The following is a 27,294-nucleotide window of genomic DNA, read 5'->3' on the forward strand; positions in this document are numbered from 1 at the left end:
ATTAAGTAAGGAGTAGACAATGACCAGGATAGAAGAGTGTGTGAGGGTTCTTAAGATATAGAAACTCACATCTTAGAAAAGTCTGATCAAATGCCCTGCAGAATAACTTTTCCCACTGATAAAATTCCACTAACCTATTTTCATTTTTCAATACCCCTTTCATTATACTGCTTCCTTTGCCTATGGGCCTTCTGAATGGAAAAACAGTATTTATAGCACTATGCATAAAACATGGACTCAAACACAACACATTTAGTTTCCACAAAAATATATTTAATAACCTTGTTATATAAAATCAAACATGTAACATTTTCAACATTTTACCAATAATTCAAACTCAATGGTATCTAACTGGGAGTGCTTTGTATTTTGGAAGGTTACCTAAACTAAAAATTTATTTACATATTTACAACACGTCTAAATATAACTGAATAGCTATTTCAATAAGTGTTGAAATTCACAGAATTCTAGAGATTTATAGGCTAGACGTGCCATAAATTTCCTGCAATCAAATATACTGTGCTAATTATGAACAATGTCTTAGTAACTATTAAGCCAAAAGGAAAAAAAACTGGAAGGGAAATACTGGGTTTTAAAGTTCTGTGACAAACTCTTAGAAGATAAAAGATATGTAAAATCAATTTAATGACCAAGATTTCTTAATGAATCCCTGATTGTCATTTTTGGCAGCTCAATCCAGTCTGTTAAGATGGCAACGTGCTATGCTGTTGGGAACCCTCCGCTGTCTCATCAGAACCATGCTACTAAATGCCATAAGAGCCCTGGCCCACAGTAAGGAAGTAATGTTAGCAACTTCTGAGTGCTGTACATACCTTTCCCACACAGGCTAAGGCCTTATGCCTAAATTTATTCCTGAAAGATTACAGGCCCTTCACCCTTTCATACCAAAAAATACTTTTCTCAACATGTTTTAAAAGGGTTCTTTACATTTGGAGGGGGGAAGAACCCCACACATTATATATAAAAACTTATCACAATAAAGGACCCAAATACCATCTTATGTTTTGAACTACACGATGGTAATATTTAAACCATCCAATTTCAGACAGTATTCCACACTAAAGCAGTAAACATCTTTTTTTAAATACTGCATAGATTATCTCTCTGTTTTTTAAAGAAAGGTACTGCTACTGGAAGAGTTTACCAACTGATCACTTCCCATTTAGTATATGGTTAAATGACATTTCTTGCTGCATTTGTCTCCATCGAGAATATTCAAAGTAGTTTCCAAACGTACAGCATTCAGAAATGTTTGCCATGCTGGCTCTTAAAATGATAAACTCATTTTTTTCTCAATAAAAGAATACTTTTAATAATAAAATATATGTAAAATTAGAATTTTATAATCTCAAAAAAGCAAGCTGCCTTTATTAACCAAAGTACTTGTTTGCAGTTTTTCATCTGTGAAGATATTTTAAAGCCCTTATAAAACTTAAATTTTATTTTTATAAATTTAAGTTAAAAATTCTTGCCATGTTGCTGAGCATACCACTGCTGTCTCTGCTTGCGATTTTCCAACTCTGTGAGAAGAGCCTGTCTGTAGGCTTCATACATTTTAACAATCTGTTCCAGTTCTTTCATGAAAAGCAACTTTAGCATTCCCTGGTACGTATCCAGGTCAGCCAGCTGGAAGAGTTCCCACTTCAGAATGTGGTCATATCTGTTTTAAAACACAATCAGACATATGTTCACAACACATACTTAAATAAGAACTTATAGCAATAAAATGGTCTATTTTTATAAATATGAATTTTATTATAACTAAGTAAACTATAAACTGTAATTAAAAATAACTGAGCTATTAACTGCTAAATGCACTATTTTTTAGGGAGAGGAGAAAACTGCTAATATTACTTCATTTCAATTTAAGTTAAAAAAATACCCATTTCTGTTCATCTTAAGTATCAGTTATTCTAATATTAACAGATAGACAATAATGAACACATATTTTAAACCACTGTGGTTCTATAATTTCTGAAGAACACATTTCAAATTATTCATAAGTTCATCCAAAGTTAACTGTCAGGAACTTAAGAATACTTTAGATGACACTGTTTCTACAAAGAACAATACACAAAAATGGGCAAGATCATTTGTGTCACTAGTGTTGATGAAGCTTTTTGAGGCATGCTGATCACTACAGCAAACAAGGAAATAAATAGAGGAATGAAAAGGAACCATCATTTGTGGGCTGAATTTTCCTGAGGTTGAGTATATAATATTAAAAACAAACAGAAAAACTCAAGTAGAAAGGAAAGAATAAGCTCTTTTCAAAATGAGAGAATAAGTAGACTGTAGAAGACTCCACAATGTAGGGATGGACTCACGTAAGATTATATTTATAGGCATTTCAGAAGGCATTTAATCCTTCAATGGTAAGCAGATCACATACTGACACGGAAGTATGCAACAAACTTCTAAAGCAGTAATCTACAATTTGCATTGAAAGAGACCTAAAGACAGCACTCTAATCCAATCTTCTCACTTCTTGATGAAACCTAAAGAGGCTATATACATATCTCTTGCTAAACTGTTTAGTGACTAGAAGATCAGAAAGGCAGAGAACTAATGGGCCAAGGTGCAGCAGAGTAATAGTGTTGAATGTTAATAACTACTAAGATTAGAGAAAGAAAACTAGAACTAGAGCAAGGCATATACTTATATAATTTTAAAGCTATACTTCTCAAATCATATTATGGAGCAGACATAATACGAAGACCTTTCATTGTAAACTCCAGTAAATTTATTCTTTTTTTAAGATACATGTAATATTTTATTTTATTTTCCATTTTTTTTATTGAGTTCTAGTCATTTTACAATGCTGTGTCAAATTCCAGTGTAGAGCACAATTTTTCAGTTACACATGAACATACATATATTCATTGTCACATTTATTTTTCGCTGTGAGCTACCACAAGATCTTGTATATGTATTTCCCTGTGCTATACAGTATACGGTAAATTTATTCTTAATAATCATTTACAACATTTCCTACCCAATGATCCTTTGCTTGGTAATTCATTTAATGTCTTACCTGCTTCCTTAGCGCAGTAGGCAGCGTGTCAGTCTCATTTACTGTCTTATTCCAAAATCATCTATTTTTTTTAAAAGGTTTTATTTTTAATAAAAAGAAACAGTACACAAATACAGAGAAGCCAGTATGAGCCACATACTGTGCCTGGCACGTCCACATATATTCCTGTACAACTTGGGTATGTGTACCAGGAATATCAGAAGCACGTTAAATAAAATCACAAGGTAAACATATTTCGTTGGATCCCAAATGTACCAATTTAATGAGCACTGCAAATTTACTAACAGATATACTTGGTAGAAAGCTTTATATTCTCTTTAGTTGTTAACTCCAACTACTTGCCAACATAAATTGGAGAAATATTACCAGAAATACTTAATAAGCCTCTATGAAGCCTCTATGAAGAAACAGTTGCAAGGTGTTTCCTAGAAACTCTGCCATTCATGTACCTTAAAATTTTACTTGTTTGAAACAAATTCATAATTCCTAACAAAAAACTTTAATCTTTCTGAGTCTGAATTTCATAGCTAAGGGACATTTCAGCAATGTCTACTGATTTCAAGTTGCTTAAACTTATGCCAGGTGAACTGTAAGAACACTAAAGCTTATGTATCATCTATATACTTTCTAGCAAGGAAAAAGGAGAAAAATATAGTAATATTAGTAAATGTCACACCTGTCTTTAAGACATGAGTATCATTCTATATAAGCATTCAAGTTTTTTTTAAAAAGAAAAAAAAAAGCTGCAGACAGTTTTCTGACTCCCAATTTAGCATTAAGAATAGGATTTTGGGTAGAAGTCACAAAATCAGAGTAATTAGTAAAAATACTTTGAGAAGAAGAAAAAGCATTCTGGGGGTGGGTACAGCTCAGTGGTAGAGCCCATGCTTAGGATACATGAGGTCCTGGGTTCAATCCTCAGTACCTCCATTAAAAAAAAAAACAAAAACGCCATTTAAAAAAAAGAAGAAAAAGCATTCTAAGGAAGAGCACAGACGAGAAAAGTATGCCATGTGCCAATTTCCATTCCAAATTCTTGCCCCTGCAGTTTCTATATAGTTACTGCCTTCTGCCTATGCCTGCCTTTTTTTTTTTTTACAAGAAGTATGTCATTCTCATTTTTCTCTTCTTAAGGAATCAAATAATCTGCTTCAGTTTAACTTTTAGTCACTATACTCTAAATATACAGGGAAATCATTCAGAAAATAGGCTATAAACTACTCCAGTAACCTTTTCTTATAGTATCTCTTTTACTGTTTTTCCTAGGGTAATATTCAAACAGTACTTGTAAATAACCCATATATGCAAACAGCAATTGCTGTAATGCTACCAAAAAATCATGTGCACACTCCAGTGGATGCTACCTTCAGGAGCCAAAAGTGCTGCTATTCCCAGCCCCGGGTATCATAACATAGCCCAAGTTCCCTGTGCCTGCCTTATCTAAAATCATGCCCACTCTTCCTTTCCTCCTACAGCCAGAAGTGAGTCAACGGTGATAACACAGGATCACCAAGACACAAGAATAAAATAGAGTCAGTACCACAATGCTATTGGGGACTGGTGTTGGCCGGGGGGGGGGGGTGGTGAGGAATACTGGAAAGTAAACATGTTCCTAATGGTCTTTCCGGTTAAAGATTAAATCTTACAATTTTATCCTATAGTTCAGTTTGACTAAAGTTATATGATATATTAGGCTCTGTGAGCAAACTTAGAGATAAAACTTAACTAAAATTAATAAATAAAAATTTAGAATATTATCTGTTCTAAGGTAGTTCCAGAAGTATATGCAAAAATTATTTTGGTTAAGTTACTGCTAGAGATAGAATCAAAGCATTTTAGGAAGTTAGAAGATATTGACTGTTTGTTAAACGAAGAAACAAGCTAGTTTTTTGGCTAAAATCTCTTTTTTCTCCATTATCTAATTCACAGATAACAGCTCACCTTTCATTGACAGAACAATATTAATCATTTCCATCCTCTTTAGAGACAAAGATTTAGGATCAGCTAAAAAGTATCAGCTTTTAGACCTCTTGTTTTAAGCAGTAAAGAAGTACTTGCTCTCTTCTTACTGGCCCATTCTGGGAGAGTTCTGATCTATTTGAAAAATAACTTAAGTTGCTAGTTTCCTAAAGTTTTATAGCTAGCTTATAGAACCAGAGTGGAAAGGGAATCTAATCTTTGGAAATCATTTCTTTTCATAAGAAGCAAAGAATTCCATTTAAGTACTATCTTTTTCCCCAAAAAGGAAAGCTTTTTGTTATTTCTTTCCAACAATGGTCATAAAATAGAAATAACATAAAGTGGAAAGAATAACCCTCCTCAATCTTATCAACTCCCTAAAATAACAAAGGTTAACAGTTAAGCACATATTCTTCCAGACTTAAAGAAAATATAAATACATGCACATATTATGTATGACTTAGGATCAGCATATGAAACAAAGGCTATACACAGTAGTAGGTCAAGTGGTATCAGGCATGAGAGAAGAGGAAAAAAGGAAAAGTCCATCTGCTATCATGCCTCATCCCATTCCTATACTATATGGGTATTATCAGATACAGAGGCTTCTGTAGGTTAGCTCAAATACCAAACTGTGCTTAATTTCTATGGATAAATGTGTTATGTAATTTCAAATAAACTAAAACCAAACTTTTGACAAGCACTGTTTATACCAGGGAATAATAACTATAATTAAAACCTTTGAAAAAAATTACACTGACAAGGCTTAAATTTGACTCAGGAAAAAAAAAACTGATGCTTTGAGACCACAACCCTCAAATATCATCTTCTCTCACTGCATCAGGCCACAACTATGAATTTACAGACTGAGAAGATCAGAGGGAATGTAAGAGTATGTTTATGCTGGCTAAAAATTAACAAATAATTCACAGTAAATGACCAATAATGTTATGAGATTTAAATATTTTATTCTAAATTCACTGTACAATCATCTTAAACTTTCTAAAACTCTTCTTCAGGCTATTTTATGCTGATAATTTTGGATTTTGATATACAAAAGGAATATTAAGACTAAGGCTACAAAGTTTCAGCTTATATAGTTGTTAATAGTACTGTACATGCAATTATTATGTATAAAATGCCTAGCAAAGTGCCAGGAATTTAATAGATACTCAGTTAGTGATTATTATTATTAAATAAGAAAGTAGTAATGACAAAGGTTAACGGCATGAACTTTGAAGTTAGAGGTGAAAGTTTAAAATCTACCATGCAATAGTTGTGTGATCTTAGCAGAGACAAAGCTTTTTTCACCTGTAAAATAGGTTTGGGGAAGAGTATAAGAAATAACATACCTAAAAGTTGAGCATAGGAAGCACTGGATTATCAGTAACTATTTGCTTTCAAACACCCCCTTTTCTGAAATCACAGCACTTTGTATTACTACTGTCACTAATCCTTATCACATTGGGTTATTGATCTGAGTAACTACTTCTGTTTCCCAGAAAAGAGAAGCTCTCTGAGGCAAATTTCATTTATTCATGATTACATCCTAAGAACAGTGCATACTATGGCACCCAATAAATATTCTCAATGAGCCTAGCACACTCATCAGCGTCTTTAAAAACTAACCCATATATTTTTCTCTTTAGTGCAGTCTTCCTTGCTCACTCATATTAATAAGAAACCATTACGGAGGACTTACCCAAATCAGCCACTGTGCCATTTGCTTTAAAATGCATGGTCACTTTTAAGCCTCACCATACTGAGTAAGGGAGGTTAGATTATTATCCCCTGTGTTTCAGTAGAGGAAAAACACTTAGAACTAAGTTCAAGAACTTACCTAATGTCATTCAGTAAGTAGGTGATGGAGACAGAAATCATACTCAGTTTTCTTCCTGAGTGACCTTAACCACAATTCTGTATCTTTACCCCCCAAATAATAACAATCATTTACTAAGCTCTCTCAATGGGCAAGACAACCTTAAAAGTAGGTATTATTACTATATCCAATTTTCATAAGACAAAACTATAGATTAAGCACCCTGTCTAGGGTAACACAGCTTAAGTGTCAGTAAGCACATATCATCTCATCCCAGAACTTGCGCACATACTATTTCCTTAACACCCTTGTGTCCTGCTTTGTTTCACCTCTGTGCCTAGGACTTACTTGCATCCTTCCTTTTATCACACAAGGTACTGTATCACTTATTTACAAGTTATTGAGAATGTAAGTCCTTTACTGTATCCCTATAATAGCACAGGTCTGCACACAAAGAAAGTAGAGATTCAATAAACGTAGAAATTCCATTTCTAATCAATGACTTTCAAACTTTATAAGCTGTAATATCCTTTCTTTAAATATTATTTAAAAGCCAAATATTATTAAGAGAAAAAACATCGTGCTGTGGGGGTTAAGCAGCCCATACTCCATTCAGCCCTCCACTCACCCTTCAACAAAGCTTTGTGCTGTAAATTCACTTACTTCACAGGGGCTCGAGCATAAACCTGAAGCCAGTCAGGAATTTCTGCAGTATGATATGGATTTGCAGGTACCAGAAAGGACTGATTTCTTTCAGTTTGCTGTGGCTGGTATGTGACAGGAGGAGGTTGATCATACCGAGGTACGCTAAAAAGAAAGAATCAACATTCCTTAGCATAAAGGCCCTAAATCAAACAAGAAACTATAAGAACAAACAACATTTAAGCATTTTTTAATGTGCCTCTTGCCCAAACTTCTACTACCTAAAAAATACAGATATGCCTTTTTTTTTAACCATACTATAGAGGAAGTAAAATTTACCTTCTCTTGGAAACTTGTAGGTCATTAGTGATGGATATAAAACCAACCCTAAACCTTTACATATTCTATAAAAAAAAGTCAGAATTAAGTTATAATCTTTATATAGAGGCTTAAAACTAGAATCATAAATTTCAGTAATAATTAGTAATTAGCTGCAAATTTATATGGGAAAGACTGATAATTTTTCTACCTCCTTTAGGCTGAAAAAGGGGTTTGGAATAGGTACTATAGTAGGATGAGTACTGTGTTTGAAATACCCACTGTACTATTATTTCCTTTCTGCTTTTACCACCTAAAGACAGCATATGGGAGTCAGAGCTGATTAGTCTGTTTTAAATGAGAAACTTATAAAAAAACATGCTTTTAATTAATTCTAATGGCCTGTATATGCTGAGGGAAGGAGAGAGCAGCAAGCTGGTGTGGAGGCTATTTATTATATGGGAAAATGCTAAAGGAAAGCACTGAACCACTGGAAGGTTAAAGACTGAATTCTGAGAGACCATAATGGCCTATTCCAGACTTGGAGACAAACTGGAAGAGCCTGCCTCCAAACATAAAGATTTATGTGTATATCAGAGAAGGTCATTTCAATACTAAATTAGGACTAAAGTTAAATGTTGGATTAGACTGTGGCTAGCAATTTAAAGATCAATGTGCAAATGGCACTAAATTTTATCTTCAACTCAGCAAAGTGAAATATTCCTTGACAGTACAGCTGGGAGGTAGGAAAGAACTGAGGTTTGAAGTCAGATATACTTAGGGGGTTGGGGGGTTTAATCTTAGTTTGGCAACTTACAAATTGTATGAATATAGGCGAAACTGCTTCACTTCTCTAAGCCTCAGTCTCCTTATTTGTAAAACTTGAATAAATTCATACCAAAGATGACTGACAAGGATTAAATGACCTAATATATGTCAAGAGTTCTGTATAAAGATTAGCATAATGTAGACAATCAAATAGCTATTTATTAATACTACCTATCTGAGGTTAAGGAAGGTGTTTATTCTTCCCTGTTTTAAAAGTCTACACAGTTATGGAGAGAAGCAAATTAACTAATTGTGAAAATGCTTTGTAAACTATAAAAATTCTGTAATAATATAAGATTAACGATGATAAGAAAACTAAGCTCAATATACGCTCTCAAATTTAGTTCTACAGACCAGAAAGCCTCTGCCACCCAGTGATAGCAAACTATAACCGCATTTCTTTTCTTTTCTTTTTTTGCATTTCTATCCTTTATTCATTCAACAAACATCTATCTGTGTGCTTGTCTCTGTGCTGGGTGCTGGGGACACAGCAGAAGTAAGTGGCCCTTGGGTGAGGATTGTGATCAGGTGGGAGGGAAGCTATAAATTATCTCCATGTTCCAGGCCTAAAAATAGAAGCCAGGGACAGCAGCAGCCTGCTTGAGATGGTAAGGAGAGTATGCAAAGGGGCTAGAGCCCAACACAGGCAGAGTGGGTGATTTAGTTCTTCTGAAGGGATGAAAAATTTAGTTGTTCAATAAACACTGAGTCCCACTACATGGAATCACTGTAAAAAACTGCTTTTCAAAGTTGAATAAATAAGTCCAAATATGTAAAATGATTAAAACAGCACAATGACAAAGTTTAGTTTTCTGGGTGATATTAAAATGTATTTTCATAATGATTTTAATGGTTCTAAATAATGCACATCTGCTATAATCAAATATCTGTATGACGCGAGATACTAAGCAACACCTACCAACATGCTGATGATACCCTACCCATTTTTAATCTTATGTCTCAGTTCTTGAGAACTCAAATGCAGTAAACTGGAAACATTTGCAATTTCATTACTAGACTAACACTAACTTTTTATGTACTATGAAATCCGGTGTGTATTTTACATGTATAACACATCTCAACTTGGAATAATCACATTTCAAGGGCTCTACAGCTATATGTGACAACTGGCTATAAAATTCCTAGGGCTCGAAGTCTGGCTATAAATGAGATGTAATGATAAGCCCAGCATCAATCAGAATAGCCCAAAGGATCACTGGCTGCATTTATCAAAAGATCTGAGATGTTCTGTGCAGTTCCAATTTTCACTTTCTTGCCTGACAACAGTAAGAAACAACATAAGATATTTATAAATTGAATAAAAACAGCAAGACGTTACAATGCAAAAGTATATTCTGATACGTGAGAAGGCAGGTCTGTTATTTTTTTTATGAGTTCAAAATCTAACATTAGATAATATCAAAACAAAAAGTTAAAATAAATTGATACTCTACCTAGGGGCACAGGGATGCCTATATTGAGCCTTCTTATTTGTGTGATCTACATAATAGGTTCCAAATTCTGATGACTCAACTCGCTCCCATCCTGGAGGAAGTCCTTCTCGCTCAAGAGGATGGCTCCAGTGAGTTGTATTTGTGTTGTGATCTATATAATATTTTCTCCCTCTCATTGTCCAGTCCACAGACCAGCCAAGAGGAAGGGGTAAATCTTCAGAACCATGGTTAGTTAAATTTCCTAAAGATGTAGCAGCAACTCTCCCAATACCTGAGAAGAAAAAGAGAAGAAATAAAACAATTATTCACAGCTAAAAAATATTCCATCTGAGAAAGTTATAAAATTAATTCCCAAATATACTCTTCTGTTAAAAGTCACAATTTTATCATTAAAAATAAAAATTTTCACAAAACTAGCCAGTATTAACTATTACTTAATTACAGGAGAAGGGAGGAACTAGACTTCCTCTTTGACAGTGGCACAATTTACAACAGCCAGTACATGGAAGCAACCCAAGTGCTCACAAATAGATGACTGGCTAAAGAAGATGTGGTGTGTGTATATGTTTGTAAACACACACACACACCGAAATATTACTCAGCCATAAACAAAAAGAATGAAATTTGCCTTTTGGAGCAACATGAATGAACCTAGAGAATATTATGCTTAGTGTAATAAGTCAGAGAAAGAAAAATACTATATGATATCATTTATCTGGGGAATCTAAAAAATAATACAAAACAATCTATATATGAAACAGACACAGACTTATGACATAGAAAACAAACTTATGGCTACCAAAAGGGGAAGAGAAGGACAAGTAAGAGTATGAGATTAACAGACAGACACAAATTATTATACATAAAATAGATAGGCAACATGGATTTACTGTAAGCATAGAGAATTATAACCAATATCTTATAATAACCTATAATGAAATATAATCTGCACAAAACCCAAATCACTATGCTGTACAACTGAAACTTCTACAATATTGTAAATCAATTAAACTTCAATGAAAAAAAAGGAAGGAGAGATATAGCTCAGTTGGTAGAGTGCATGCTTAGCATGCATGAGATCCTGGGTTCGATCCCCAGTACCTCCAAAAAATAAATAAGTAAATAAACCTAATTACCCCCCTCCACACACACACACACACACACACACACAATCTTAAAAAAAGTATATGTATATGTTCATCATACATGAATCACTTTGCTGTATACCTGAAACTAACACTGTAAATTGACTACACTTCAATAAAAAATAAGAATTAAAAATATAAAGTGGACAAGAAAAAATAAACTAAAAAAAGGAAAAAAAATTTTAAAAAAGAAGGTATAATCCCTCAATCTTATTTATATATATATATATATATATACATATATATATATATATACACACACACACACACACACACACACACACACACACACACATATATAAAACTACCAAATGCAGCTGGGCTAGAAGAACAATAAGGAAAGAAGTGGAAAAATAAGAACAGAGCACTGTGAAAAATTACCTATCCCAAAACACTATCTTGAAATAATTTTTCCTTTTCCCTACACAACCCCCTAACCTCTCTGGCAAAGACAAGAGCCAATTTTAAATAACTAGCTAGAAATATCCATATTATTCAATAACGTGTAATAAGAACAGCACAACACCAGTTCTATAAGAAAAATTAAAGAGGCAAAAAGATACAAAATCCATTAAAAACAACATTCAGAAAAATGTTGTCCCAAAGCAGAGAAAAAAATGAAATATTCTGCCACTGCCATAAATTAAAAGAGTAAAAAGATTGAAGCAACAACTCCCTGAAAGAAGACCATAAGGAAGAAATGCAAGAATCCAAAAAGCAGATGTAAAGACTATAGACATAAAAGGTATGCTCAAGAAAGAAACAACAATGAAGACAAAAACTAGAAGAACACGCAGTGTTTGTTATAGTGGAGAAACCTGGCAAATCTTAACCAGTTGCTGAAGGTAAACAGCACCAGTAACGTCATATAGAGATCATATATCTCTTTTATAAAGTATGATGAAAACACTTCTCCTCCGTGGTATTCTTTTCATAAACCAATAAGCCAAGTCTAATCATAAGAAAAACATCAAAGTCCCAGTTGAGGGACAGTCTACAAAATATCTGACAAGTACTCCTTAAAACTGTCAAAGTCATGAAGAATAAAAGACTAAGGAATTGTCATCAACCAAAGAACACTAAGGAGATATGACAACTGAATGCAATGTGGTACTCTGCACTGGATCCTGTAACAGAGAATGAACATTAATGAAATAACTGGTAAAATCTAAATAAAGCTTGGTGTTTAATTTTTTTTTAATCCCTGAGTTCATAAATATACTAAAAATAAAAACTCATTGGTTACCTTTGGAGGTGGCTAGGGTACCAATTTATTATTCTGAAAAAATAATAAATAAAAGGAAAGAGCTAGCATTTATCCTGTTTTACATGAACAATAATTGAAAAAGTAAAGGTCTTCATTATAGAATTTCAACTAACAAATAAATAAACAACAAAATTAGAGTATCACTATTTGCAACACCTAATGAAATACTGGATCTAGCCAATAATCATTAACGGCTTTCAAATCAATAGGTAAAAAGTTGACGGAGAACATCATGATGGATGAATTCGGATGACATCTTACTCCATGATCAATTTTAACATCACAAAAAGAGAAATCAGTCATTATGTGTCTCTGGAACTGATGCAATAGAATGTATGCAATACCACCTATGAAGAACTCTGGCAGGAAGGAAAATGCAAGAAAGAAAACAAAATCATTCTTGCTCAGTACCCTTTAGGAAGAAAGGCATATATTTCTAAAACATACGGTGACTATGAAACAAAACAAAGCTAACAGGCCTTGGCTTCTGTCACCTGCAACTGAACGTTTATTTAATAAGGGTAGCTTAAGCAACTTCAGTACTTAAAAAGAAAATATTTAAACAGAAAAAAAATAAGCCAGTGTGCTAAAGACATGCACTTAGTAAAACACTAAAATCACATTGTATAAGCATGCAATGGCTTTATACTTTCTCATACTTTCATCACTAAAAATGTTATAGTTCTAGCCATAGCCAAGAATAGCAATTTTTTTAAAAATTATAGTCAATTGAATGTACTCAAATTGAGTTATTAATAAGAACCATAACATTTCGGCCTGACAAGAGGTCTGCCTGGAAATATATAAATAGAATTCTAAATGCAGCATTAAAAACAAAAAACTATTACAGTAATTTAAAATTGTACAGGCCTAGGAGTATTAAAGTCTGTGGTAATTTCATTCATCTGTTTAGAAAATTCAAATTTCCATGTACTGAACTTGCCTCAATCTAGAAACACAGGTATTTTTACATTTAAACAATAGTAGATACCTAACACCAGATTTTAACCCATGGTAAACTTGAAATTCATATTTAGAGCAAACACAAAGACCTCTCTATAAGTATAAAATATTCAGCAACTAAACCTTGACAAGTTGATAAGGGAGCCATAAAGTTCACAAAGTTCCAAACAGACTCACTGGCTTTATCAACACCATGTGAGACCATGATTCCTAACCTTTTTAGAGATATCTATAAACAGTTTAGTTTCATGGCAAACCCCACCTGTACTTTTTGAAACTGCCATGTACACTAAATTTTTTTCAACCTATTATTTGGATAATTCTATAAAACCTATTGAGAGAAGAATGTATAGTACAAAAAGACTAGAAACCATTGATCTCAAACAAAAAAACATTCTAAGTAATAAAATAAGTCTAGCAGACTTCAAAGAAAAAAAAAAAGCTTTATCAAGCTCTAACATACCAGACCTCCATTCTTAAGTTCAGCAAGAAAGCTGAAACTTTGGTAATCAAACACGCCAAACCTGGGAAAAGCAGAGGACAGCACATAACACTCTTACAAAAGACATGAGCACTCACAATTATGAGTGTCTACCCTGTACCTGGCCCTTTCCGTATGTGCTATTTCATACTCAATCAGCTCTATGAGCTAGTGGTATCACTACCAAGTTAGACAAGGAAACAAAGGTCTGAATAAGTTATTTTACCATAAGCCACACAAATGGTATAAAGTCATATGACAAATTTATTACCCACTACATAATCTTACCACAAACGATCAACCATAATTCTTCACACACAAAATGACTATCACTAACAATAGAAAAAGCAATCTATAAATTCTGAACTCAGTCAGAAAAATAAGAACTTCCTTCTGAGCTACAAAGAAAAAATTAGTTTCCCATAATTTCAATTAGTCCCGGAAAAGAATGAGTGGCATTCATAATCTTCAAAATAACTTCCATTTGCAGGAGTTAATTGTACATGCACCTTCCACTTATATAAAATAAACTAAAACATTAATAATCTAAATACGTGATTTCCCAAAGGCACAGATAAAGTATTACTTTGTCTCTCCACCAAGCTTTCACTAGATATGCCTCCAAAGAACTTAATCTCATACAACTAGGCAGATATCTACAAAATCTGCACTTACAGACAAGCTCAAAAATTCTAGTTTCCTACCGTTGTAGTCGCTGGAGAATAAATGGAATCTGGAACTCCAATGAAGGCTATAAGATCCAGGGTAACAGACACTAAACATTACAGTACATGTTATAATCGAGATGTTGATAAAGAGATAAAAGTATTAAACCAAGTCAAATGCCTTTTTCCCTCCTCTCCAAAATTTAATTACAAATAAAGTTGTACCCCTAAAGATTATTAACACTTCCTCAAAAGAAGATTCTGGTTCACAAAATACTTATTTATACATTTCCTGGAATAAACACAACTCCAATATTTTTTTGTAAAGCCTGGAACATTTTAATTTGATTTTTATAACCTGACTTCTTTAGCTGTCTTTAAAAATGAGTTACAAGTTTGTTACTTAAAATTGAACAGGACTAAATTATTAGGACAAACAAAGGAATTCAATCTGCCTTTAGTATTCCAACTAAAGATTTCCTGTTAGCAGCAGAATTCCTTCCTTTGGCACATACAGTAAGTGCCTGACTGGTATGTAGGCCAAAATGTTAAAGGTCAAATTTCACAGCTAAATGTAGAACTTGCTAGGCCCTAAAAACTTTTAAGATATTATACAACTTTTTTTGTACTTCTGCCAAATACAATGAGATGAAATTAACCCTAGAGATAGGGTATTTCCTAAAAGTCTAACTAATAACTAATTAGCAGGAATACTACTCTCAAATCATTCGAAAACTATTTTCTTCCATACTTTTTTATTCTTATTACATTAGTAAGAGCAATCAAAATTTAAACCTTGTGAAAACAGATCTGTCCATAGAACATCCTTACTCTCCCACAAACTTACTTTCTCCTTTCCATTCATTCAATTCCTTAAACTCTCTCCAGCATAAATCTTGAATATATATTAAGTTTCAAACCTTTTCAAGATGAATTCAAGAAATTTCCAGCTATTGTTTCATACTCAGATTTTTTTCCTTTCTGGAGAAAACAGCTGTTAGGCTTTTCTGTTTGGTTAATAATTGGTTGTTAATCCTTTCCTGCCACTTAAGAGACTCCTGCAAAGAAGTACTGTTTTTTCCTGAAAGGTAAAGCATTCTTATTGCTCTGATATAAATTAATGTTAAGTGAAATTTATCAAGCATCTATCACTGCCATAATAAATGCAAATCTTTTTTTGAATGACATTCTTTAATCTGAATAAGTATCCAATTAACTTGTATTTTGTTTATTTCTAAATTGTGATTGAAAAAAATTAAAAAATAAATTGTGATTGGAAAGTTGTTTAAAAATGTGTCATTAAAATTACAAAAACTACGTTAGATTGCATAAGTAGGGTCCCAAGAGAGGATCAGTAGAAATTCAGTTTTTACAGCATTTCCTCCATGATATTTTGCAAATCAGAATTTTAAAACAAGATTTTAACTTGGTATCATCAATTCTTCATACTTCAAGCATGAAAATGTCATGAGCTATCAGTGATGTTTGCAACATAAATATACATGCGAAAGGAAGTGTGAAGAACAACAATCTGTATTAACAGCAGATTGTTATAAGCTATCCCTCAGCTACCAAAAGTGTCTTAAGACTCCAGACTTGAAATCTGTGGATCCATTCACTTACTCAACCATTTTTTTAGGAGCACCTCCTACACAGTCAGGGGCTTTGCTAATCCTATCTGATTCTTCTCTTTCCCTCATCCCTCAATCTGCAATGGCTTCTGCTTGACTCAAGTCTAAATCCTATAGCCTGCTGTAGCACCACTAATCTCCATTCCACCTTACAACTTACATCTTCTAACTAGGTAGAACTACACAGTTCCTTGGATTTATGTCACGTCTACTGTTTTCACAGAGTTATTCCTGATTTTCCACCTAATGTCCTTCCTATGTCCCCTGTTATCTAAACTCCAAGCTCAAAGCACACAGTTCAGTTGCTACCTTTTCCAAGAACCATTCTTTAAGTATTCTAGCCTACCCTGATCTCTCTCTTCTGAGTTCCTATTGCACTTACAGTCAGTACCACAAAGTGTAACAACTAACTGTTCTGTGATCGTTTTGTATATATTGGTTTGTTCTCTTACATAAGGTATCAGAAGGCAGATACGAAGAGGGTCAGGGAAAACATTAGACCCACATAAATGGTTAATACTAAATAAATGAAACGTTTTCTACTCAGAACACTCATACTCCAAACTGTTTTTTTTTTTTTTGGTTTTTTGGTTTTTTGGTGGAAGGAGGTAATTCTGTTTATTTACTGATTTATTCTTGAGGAGGTACTGGGGATTGAACCCAGGACCTCATGCATGCTAAGCATGCGTTCTACCACTTGAACGTATATCCTCTCCCAACAAACTGTTTTTAAGTCACCTTATTTGCTTTAGTTTATCCAGGGTAACATAGTACTTTAGGAATAAGGGAAAATTGTGCATTTCTCCTAGCTCTTCTGTTTCTTGTCCAATTATCCCCAAGTAAGCAAACGCAGAAATTAGATTTTATAAATTACATGGAAAATATTTTTGCCCATTCCAAAAAGAAAAACAAAAGGACATGCTTAACACAACAATTAACCATTTGACAAAAATGTCTTTTTCACCAACTAGGGAAATAATTATTTAACTACAAAACAGTTCTGTGAAGAGAAACACAGAAGGTTCTAGCTAAGTATCGATGCAGCTGCCATGGTATTGCCCACTATGCCCCTTCTTCCTATTTGCCTTTCCTTTTGTGGGTTTCAGTCTAGTTTCTCTGAAACCCTAACCTTCCCATTCTACCAAATCTAAACCAAGATTCAGTCCGACTGTAGACATTAAATTCTCCAGGTTTTCAAGGTTCACAGTGTTACACAGTCTACATAGCCTTCAGATAAGTACCAAGTTTTTATAAAATAAGTTGATTAAATGAGTTAATGGACACAAAATTCTTTCCCTCAGTGTAGGTTAATTTGCAAGGTGGTTTAGCAAGTATGGCAAAATGGAGAAGTAGTTCTCTAGGAGTATCTACTGGCTTCCCAAGAAAATTCAGAAAAGAATACCTTTTCAATGAAGTGTTAGTATGTCCAAACACAAAACAATGTAATATTTATAATTTTACCTTACCTGAAACATGCCTCCCCTGATTCTGTGGCATTCTTTGGAAGACATCATGGTTATATTCATAATATCTATAGTCTTCATGTGTGCGATCTCCAAGTGGGCGCCTCCTCTGACCATCAAAATAATTATCTGAATAATAATATCGGGAACCAGAATCTCCATTTTCAACAGCAAAACTAACTTCTGTTAAAAATGACTGAGAAGAGCCATATTCCCTAGGGACATCTGCTAGACTCCTGGCAAGATAAGAAGGTGCAGATAATCTGTTGCTTTCTCTTCTCATTATTTCATGAGGTGTTCTTTGAATTGGAGTTCTAAGGAAACTCTGGTTTCTTGAAACTACTCCATCTCCAGAAGCTGAAAAGGCATTAGAGCTTGAATCTGGAAGACAGATATCAGTTCGTCTTGGAATTGTTGGACCGTGCCGGATAAATGAAGGCATGAGATCTGTAATGAAAGAATAAAATGATCAGTAAGTAATACACTTTTCAGAAATTGGTCATTTACATCTAACACCCCAAAATGAAAAATTTCAATGGACTTAGGAAAACACAATTTAAATTTTAGGATATTATTTGGGTATTTTAAAATTTAGACTGACATCTTCCCACTCAAATGAATTTATAATTTGTGTGAATGTGTTATGTGTAAGCTCTGACAAAATCAAATATTCTGCATATTACCACATATAATATGAGGAAATGTCAATAAGCTTAGCTATGAAATAAATATTAATGAAATACTTATGAATAAATGTGTAAAAATAGTAAACAATCTAACAAATGGATACACAATTTATCGGCATAATTTAACATTACAATTTGTCTTGTTGATTTTACTTCATTTTCAAAATTCCCCAAGTCCTTCTTCAAGCAAACACAATTAAAAAAAAAAAAACAGAACCCAATGCTATTCCCAAACATGCAAAGGTAGACTCCTTTAAAAAGATTTTTTAAATTATCAATCTGGTCTTCCTACTCTTGAAATTATGTAGTACTAGTACAGTAATTAAGAGCTGGAAAAGCTAAAAATTTAACTATAAAAATTAAAAAATAAAAATGTCTCATTTCAAAGATGCACACAAATGTTGAATCAGTTCAAAAACACTCCAAGCCTGAAACTGTGGCTCCTTTCAGAACAATTATAATTCAAAGCAGAAGATAACAGAAGAACAATGGCTTTAAGTAAACAGTACTTCTGAATACAGAATTTAAACAGTTTAGGCATTCCTGGTTAGAAAGCAAATAACTTCAAAACATGAAGAAAACTGGACTTGGAGACCGTTTTACTAGTTCATTAAGTAAACACTTTCAGAGAGCACTCATATTAGTAAGCATCAAAGTTAACTCTAGACAAAAACTTAATATCCCAATAAACAAGGCTTAACATTTGATTTAGAGTGGTGAGAATAGCTCAGTGGTAGAGCGCAGGCTTAGCACGCAGGAGGTCCTGGGTTCAATCTCCAGCAGCTCCACTTAAAAAACCACCACCACCACACACGTATTTGATGAAACTAAAACAGAAACAAAATACTATATCAAAAGTTATTTGCTTAAAGGTGTGGCAAACATATTTAACGATTTCAAATAATGTTCAATAAATCTTATTTGCAGCAAACTGTAAGCTATCATAAAATTAGCCAAAATCAAAAGAGAAGGTGCAACTGAAAATTAAACTGTTAAAAAAAAAAAGTTTAAAAATCAAGTTCAAGATTACTGGAATACCCATCCGATCTGTTCTGTTCTATAAGAAAACACTGCAAATACAAGGATAAATCTGGAAAGTTGATGACGTAGTTACAATGGAAAAACATGCTCTCCACCCCTTTTTGTGTGATTTTGGACAAACATTACTAGGAACCTCTATGACAAGCTTTCCCAATTACAATATGAGGTAATGCTTAAGTCACAAGGTTACTACGAGCTTCCAAGAAGGAAACTTACACAAAGGGCCCAGCATGCAGTATGAGCACCAAAAAATTAGCTCCTTACCTCACAAGCAAGAATTAAAAATTCAAAAGATTCAGCTGGAAAATTAGAGTCAGAAACTTAAACTGAACAGAAGAAAAGTGCCGGAGTGGCGTAAGAAAAAAATGCATTCTGTTAAAGTTTTAAAAAACAAACACACACTTCGGTAATTTCCGGGAAATATGAAGAAATTATTTTGAGTACTTTGCCTTTTTGGAGTCTCGGGGGGCGGGGGGGGAGGGTTATTTGAAGCAATTCTCACGAACATAGCCAAATACTTATACTTTTTTCTCTTCTACCCTGAGATCTACGATTGATGAGGCTTTGGGTAGCGGCTACAATAGCGACAATCAGCTTTCACCTCATCCAAGAGCATCCAATAGCTGGGCTAAGGAATTCTACCCAAGAGTTCGCACAACTTCCAGCACTGGCGAGTGACACCCACAATGTTTGCAAACACAAGGCAAACCTCGACGTAACTGGAAGAGGAAAAAGTACGACCCAGTCTAATCACTTTAATTTCTATAGCATCAGGGAATCAGTAATTTAAGCGTTTCCTAAAGAGCCTCTTTCTCCCAGTAATCAAAACTAATAAAGGGACGGGGAAGTCTGTGGTTATTTGGGGACAGGGGTGCGGGAGTGGACTAATCTAAGTTTCTTACTCTTTGTCAGCTTTCAAAGAACGAGCACCTCTTCGGCGTAATGAAATTAAAAAAAAAAACAGTATTTTACAGAAACCAAAAGGAATAAGAAGGCGCGAGGAACGGCGCCCGCCCGGCTCCTCGCAGCCCGTGGCCGCCCCGGCCAGGTGTGGGCGCGCCCCTCCCGACACTCACTCCGCAGCAGAGGCGACGTCTCCTTCTTCACGTACTTCCCCTGCACCTCGGCCGGCTTGGACACTTCGTTTTTCGTTTTCTTTCGGGACAGCATCCTTGTCCACGAGGCTCCAGGCCACGCCAAGCAGCCTCCCTAGGGCTCCGTGCCAGACGCCGGGTGTCCCGGCCGCCACCTCCGCCGGCGCCGCCGCCTCCTTCCCTCCCGAGCCTTCGCCGCCGCCGCCTCTCCGCAGCCCGGGGTCGCCCACAGAGACTGCCGCATGTTCGGGGCGCTATGCGCGCCGGCCGCCGCTCGATCGCTTGTCAGTTCCTTCCCGGAAGTCTGCCCGCTCCGCGACGTCGCCCCAGGACTCGGAGAGGAGAGACCAGGGACGCCCGGCCAGGGCCATGGTCGGCCGCGGGCCGCCTAGTAACCGCTACCGCCGCCGCCGCCGCCTCCGCCGCCGCCTACGTCCCGTAAACTTTCCCCGCGGCCGCTGGGAATTCTGGGAAACTCGACGCTGCGCGAGCGCCTTCGCCCCTCCCCCTCCCCAGTCCCCTGCGCGGCTCGGGCTGCGGGATGACGGTCTGCGCCCTCAGCTAACGGCCTGGTTCCACTGTCTTTCCAAGGAACGGCGGCCGCCTTCACTCCCCGTCAGCGAGAGTCAGTCCCGCGGACACGAGAGGACGAAGAACGAAGCCCGCCGGCCTGAGCGCTGGAGGCCCTCGCGCGCTCCTGCGGTGGAGCCTCCTCTACCCACAGATTTTTCTCTCAGGACCGGGACGGAGCCGGTGACGCCCACTGAGACAGACGCATTCGCTCCTCGTGCACCAGAGAGGACATCCCTCTTGGAGCGTTTTGGGTTGGTAAATTTAGGTCCGAGATAACGCAGACTGCCCGCAAGCGTTGAAGGAATACCACCCTTAGGCTAGTGCTGCACCCAAAAAATCTAGATGACTCTTAAGTTGAAAACTTTAATCCATCGGATAATAATGAAGCAAGTATAAATCTGTAGTCTCCTGAGTGACAGGGAGTGCATCTTTCTGATAAAGGGAAAAACGGAGGAAAAAGCCAAAATGGAGTTTTTACTATGGTTTATTGAAGATAAATTTCATATTAATATATTTTTATTTAATCATCGGTATCCTTGTTATACTTACTAGTCACATATTTCCTCTTGGAGGTGTCGATGGAAACCATTAATCTGTAATAGGAATAGGAAAGAGTTTTATTTGTGCCAAACGGAGAACTGTAAGCCAGGAAGACAGCCTCTCAGATAACTGAGGAAATGGTCGGTCGGTGTAGTTCTGTATCTTGTCAGAACAAAGAACATTAAACAAGTCAGGGATACATTCCTTTAAGATTAAAAAAAAGAAAAAAATAGACCAGCGTAGAATACAGAGTCAGTTGGCCTTGACACCTGGGAAGGTAGTCTTACCATTGAAGGAGTACCAGCATTTACCAGGAAGGGAGGCATTTAATTTTTATTTTTAACACAAACATTCTTTACTTCTGGTCAGTGAGCCTTTGTCTTCAATAATTAAAACAAATGTACAATGTGTGTTGGCTAGGCCACAAACAGGCTATTTTATTTTATTATTTTTAACACATTTATTGTGGTATAATTCCTGTACAGTACACTGCACATATCTCAGATGTAAAATTTGATGAATTTTGATAGATATATACACGTATGAACAGGCAATTTTAGCTAGCATAAAATTAAAGTTAATTCATGTATAATTCAGAATGACTTCCCCATACCTCCATATGTATGTATATTTTCAATATGTGAAAATTTCTTTCCTCATAGTTAAATATTCCAATCGTAGATTTTTTTTTAGAATTTTGAACACTAAAGGTAAAGACCTGGGTTTTTGAGTCTAAAATAGACCTTACTTTCTTCTATATAACTTAGCAGAGGTGCAAAATGTACAGTATAACATTTACAAGTAAGATGAGATGCACCCTCTAGTGACCAAATTAAGGCTTTAGCAGTGGGAAAAAATGCTTTCTCAGGGATAGGAGATGTGAACAATTAACAAAAGCCAAGGAATTTTTTACTACGCAAGGCTAGGAACATGATCAAATTTTGTTTTGCCATGGACAAATAAGATATTTTATGTAGTGCCTGTCTCTATCTTTGCATGCTGTTATGGTCCCTTGGCACAGATCTCTCACAAGTCATTCAGTAACCAACAAGTATTCATTGAGCATCCACTGTGCTCAGCCCTGTCCTAGATGCTTGTGATATAGCAATAAACAAAGAATCCCTACTCTCTACTCTCATGGGGAAAAGGACAGTAAAGAAAAATAAATAAAACATGCTATGCTACATAGTAATAAGTGCTGAGATGAAAGAAAACTAGAAAAAAAGGGTTAGTAATTTTAGATAACATGATAGAATGACAAGGAAGGCTCATGAGGAGGACATTGGTGTTAAGTGACAAAGGAAACTGGTAACGCAGCTATCCAGAGGAAGAGTATTCCAAGCAGAAAGACCAGCAAGTGCAAAATCACTGCAGGTTGCTGCATTCCTGATAATTTGGAGGAATATAAGAAGTATGTAGCTGGAGCAGAGAAGAAGAGTAGTGGGAAATGACGTTAGAGAGATAACTATGGCACCTAGCGTTTTGTGGGTCATTGTAAGGAATTTCATTTTGAGCAGAGGAGTGACATGACCTAACAATGTTTTGAACAGGATCGCTTTGGATGCTGTGTTGAAAACAGCCTGAATGGAGACAAAGGTAAAAGTAGGGAGATCAGTCAGAACCTGTTGCTGGCTTGGACCAAGGTAATAGCAGTGGAGATGATGAGAAGTGATCAGACTTTGGACAAATCCAACAGGATTTGCTGACAGATTGATTATGGAGTGTCAGAGGGAGAGAAATTAAGGATCACTCCTGTGGGTATGTAAATCTTAACAATAGAACAGAACTATTACGTATAAAATAAATAAGCTACAAGGATATATTGTACAACACAGGGAATATAGCCAATATTTGATAATAACTATAGATGGAGTATAACCTTTAAGAATTGTGGAACACTATGTTGTATACTTGTAACTTATTTAATATTGTATATCAACTATATCTCAGTTTTTTTTTAAAAAAAAGAACAGAATGAAGCTCAATAGAATAGCAGATTTTTACTCTGAGAGGAACATAAGAAAAGCAGTTATTTGTTCCTATGGTTCACATATAAGGACTAGTACTAAAGTGTTTGGTAGTGTGAATGAAGAAGAATGATGAAACGTAAATGGAGAGACAATGGGGTTTTGTTACACATAGGACATGAAGGTGGGAGATGAAGGGAGGGAAGGGGGCACCAAAGAAGTGCCAGGTTTCTGCCCAGGATTTACCTAAAAAGATAAGAAAACAAAAGCATATTAAGACCTTGTTTAATAAAGCCAGCTCTTCACACTTGGGTTTTCCCAGGGACTGAAATACAGAATACAGGATACCTTTCACGTTCATGGGCAGGGGGAAGGGGGAGGCTGAATCATAGAATTTTATAGTTTGAAAAGAATTCTGAGATCAGCTAGGCTGACCTCACTTTATTAATGTGGAAACAACCAGAAAGATTAATTGTTTTGCTTCAGATTTTATTCCTGGTTAGTGACAGACAAGTCTCAAGTTTTCTATTCCCGTTTTGGGTCTTTTCCTCCATGCTTTACACAGCATGAAGAACCCCACTAATGTGAGTCCAGATTCTAATAGTTATTTTCAGAGCCACCTATGTTGCCTGCAAAGAATTCCCCTTTTCAATGCTATTTCAATTCTTTGAATTACATAGAGAGAAAGCTGCAATTAGGTGCTCTTTTTTTAAGAGCTGTAATTTGCCTTTTTATCAAGGAGGTGCATTCCAGAATCAACGATCTGCAGACAGCATGAGCAGTAGCAATGTGTAGCATTATGTGAACTTTGAATTTAAATCCTTAAATGCAGACACTTTGAATTCACATCTGTTTTCTAGAAATCACTAGACTTCTGGTGGTTTATATTAAGGAATCTAAATTTTGCAGCTATAATTCTTCAGACATAGCTTTTGAGAAAACTAATATTGTATTACATAATAGTGACGTATTTTCCCTTTGCAGTTGCATTCTCGGATAAAATAGACAATTAGGGAGTTACTTATAACTTATGTCTTAACTATTTTTTATTAATTAAGCATTAAAATTTATTTTAAAGGAGGCCATAAGGGGTTAACCTAATAGCCTTCTGGCTGTTAGTTTTTCTCACATGGAAATTAAAAATTTGGACTAGTTGATTTCCAGTGCCTTTCAGCCCTACAGTTTTGTGGCACATAGGTAGAAGGAAATACACAAAAGTAAAAGCAGTTACCCCAGTGGTATAATAGGCACACAGGTAATTTCTCTTCTTTAAAAAATTTTTTACTATGTTTTTATTAAAAAACTGTTAAAGCAAGTGTTAAAATATCAACATTATATGAAATCATTAGCATAAAAATAAAATTTTATGCCAAGTTGCTACTTTCAAAGAGAGCTGAAATTGTTACACTATTTTTACTTACTTTTTTTTAGTTTTTAAAAAATACATATTTTTATTGAAGTATAGTCAGTTTACAATGTGTCAGTTTCTGCTGTACAGCACAGTGCTTCAGTCACACATGAACATACACAGATTTGTTTTCAAACTTTTTTTCACCATAGGTTACTACAAGGTATTGAATATAGTTACCTGTGCTGTACAGTATGAACTTCTTTATCTTCCTGTTGTGGTTCTGTCTCAGTGTTTCCAGTTGAAGCAGATCTTTTTGCTAGGCTCCATTCTTTTTTCTGGATGGCTATTCAGAAGTCGGTTGTGGTTTTGTTGTAGTTGCTAGGAGAGGCGAGTTCGTGGTCCTACTACTCCGCCATCTTGATTCAATCTATTTTTCTTTCTCTTGCTAGAAGCATGTAAAATTTAAAAGGACGAACTATCTAATAGAGGATTGTCCAAGAAATAACCAAATGGAAATAAGTGCTACATGTGGAACCTCTTAAGAAAAGAAGAGAATCTTCTATTCTCCAACCCACTCTTCTTGGTCATATAATAAGATAAGTTTAATCTGTCTCAGGAAGAAGTAATAATTATGCTAGAATCTAGGGCTCTTCAAGCCTCCAAAGTTTTGCTTTTGAAATCTGGGAGGGTAAATTCCTTAGTAACCTTACAGAAGCTTTAGTTGTTTCTTTTTTTCTTTTTTCTTTTTTTTTTAGTTGTTTCTTATGAAGGAGAAGGATGTGTGATATCTGTACAGCTCTGAAAATAAAAATACCTAGCATTAGCAACTAAGTTAGGTTCCTAAACTCCTCTAGTGTCTGTGAATCATCCCCTACCCCCAAATAATGTAGAAAATTAGTATCACAAGTCTGATCAAAGGAATCAAGCTGGGAGATTTGGTGTTACTAAGCTTAGCTCTTGTTCCTGTATACTATATACTGTATATAGAGGTCCTCTGAAACTGTGATTATTAGCTAAGATGAATCTTTTCTTCTTGGCAGTGCTAGCCTTTGACTTCAGTTGTCTGTCCTAATGGGCCTTTCTATCTCTTTGCCTCTCTAACCCCGGACACTTTATCTTTCTTCCAACATTGGGCTTTATCTTCAGTCACTTTCAACTTTGACTATTCTTTGTAATGATTAATATTTACTTGGCTTTTAGTTTTTTTTTTTTTTTGAGAACTTAGTAAAAATTTACCCAGGATTCTCATTATGAGGGGTATACTGATGTATATCTATGTGGAAACACCTGCATCCCTTCTATGCCACGTGGAAGCCAAGGAATAATCAGAAACATAATCTAATAAGCTACACCACTATTTCTTTTTTGCTGTGGCCACTCTGTGCTAATGCAGAGGCCCCCTGCAAATGATTTCCAAGAGTCTCAGATTGAGATGGAGATAAAGTATTCCTCTGTCTTTAATAGCTGTGCATATTTCACTAGCCTTTTAACACTACCATCTCTTACTCAAGCCTGGAACATATTCTGTGCTCAAAGTCTTCTCCCTACCAGAATCTCTTCACTTCCATTTCATGTCTTGTGGGAACTTCTTGTATATCACCTCTTCCCTACCTTGTGGACTGCTTTCTTGACGGACCCACTGACTTTCTTCTCTTGGGCAATAAGCTTTAGCCTTGGAGTGCAAGGTAAACATATTTATGGAGAAGGAGGGAATGAAAAATGCATTTGTTTAAATATTTTCAAGAAACCAGTTTAATTAGAATTCTTGCGATTAGAGCCAGAATGCAAAGCTTTAAGAGAAAAAATGGAACTGTCCTGTTCTATGTGGAGACTGGCCACATAAATATATCTTCTCTCCCTCCTGAAACCCCGCTTAATTGACAAAGAATAAAAGGGGAATAAAATCATAGTTATTATGAGAACACAAGGTGAGCCATCAGTAGACATGACATCAATGAATTTCAACTAGAGTGCTGGGAGTGAGGTAAGGTGGAAAGGAGGTGAAGAGAACAGATGAAGCAGGCCAGAGGAAGCCACAGCCTAAAATACTTGTGAAAGCACATACAGCCAAAGATCTAGGAGAGACTTAGAACTCACAAGTACCTGGTTCAGTTAAGAAGTTAGGAAAGAAGTGTAGAGCTGGAAAAAGGTATTAATTGAAAGTCAAACTTCCACTCTCTATCCTCCAAAGAATTTCAGGCAGTTAGGCACCTATCCCCCAGACAGGGAATCTTAGGGTGCTTTTCTGAAGAAATCAGTGGCCCTAGAACAAAAGTCTTCACATTCTGTTATTTGTAGGTCATACAACAAAATAACCACTCCTCTCATGGAGAAGTCAGTCGGGCAGTGGGC

At 35.6% G+C, this 27,294-nt stretch overlaps 1 protein-coding gene across 2 annotated transcripts; it reads right to left on the reverse strand.

Annotated features, from left to right (window-relative positions):
- Window positions 1-251: 251 nt before the first annotated feature.
- Window positions 252-20,961, reverse strand: SAV1 (salvador family WW domain containing protein 1). 2 transcript variants are annotated; one of them, XM_072963041.1, is made up of 5 exons: window positions 20,494-20,961; window positions 17,694-18,137; window positions 10,076-10,346; window positions 7,497-7,640; window positions 252-1,681 (listed from the first exon to the last, which is right to left on the reverse strand). In XM_072963041.1, exons 1-5 carry the CDS (start codon window positions 20,585-20,587, stop codon window positions 1,480-1,482), a joined length of 1,155 nt encoding a protein of 384 aa, XP_072819142.1. In that variant the 5' UTR covers window positions 20,588-20,961; the 3' UTR covers window positions 252-1,479. The 2 variants fall into 2 exon arrangements, with proteins under 2 accessions (XP_072819142.1, XP_072819143.1); XM_072963042.1 differs by having other exon boundaries at window positions 1,448-1,681; window positions 7,462-7,640; window positions 20,494-20,935.
- Window positions 20,962-27,294: the final 6,333 nt, after the last annotated feature.

Source organism: Vicugna pacos, chromosome 6 (genome assembly GCF_048564905.1).
Source record: "Vicugna pacos chromosome 6, VicPac4, whole genome shotgun sequence".
Taxonomy (NCBI): Eukaryota; Metazoa; Chordata; class Mammalia; order Artiodactyla; family Camelidae; genus Vicugna; species Vicugna pacos.

Bases quoted from the DNA above. Each gene is read 5' to 3' on its own strand.
- SAV1 (XM_072963041.1), bottom strand. From the start codon at position 20,587: ATGCTGTCCCGAAAGAAAACGAAAAACGAAGTGTCCAAGCCGGCCGAG. The intron at 18,138-20,493 runs GTGAGTGTCGGG...CTTTCATTACAG, and splicing joins GACGTCGCCTCTGCTGCGGA to ATCTCATGCCTTCATTTATC. The intron at 10,347-17,693 runs GTAAGGTAAAAT...TTTTCTTCTCAG, and splicing joins TCAGGGGAGGCATGTTTCAG to GTATTGGGAGAGTTGCTGCT.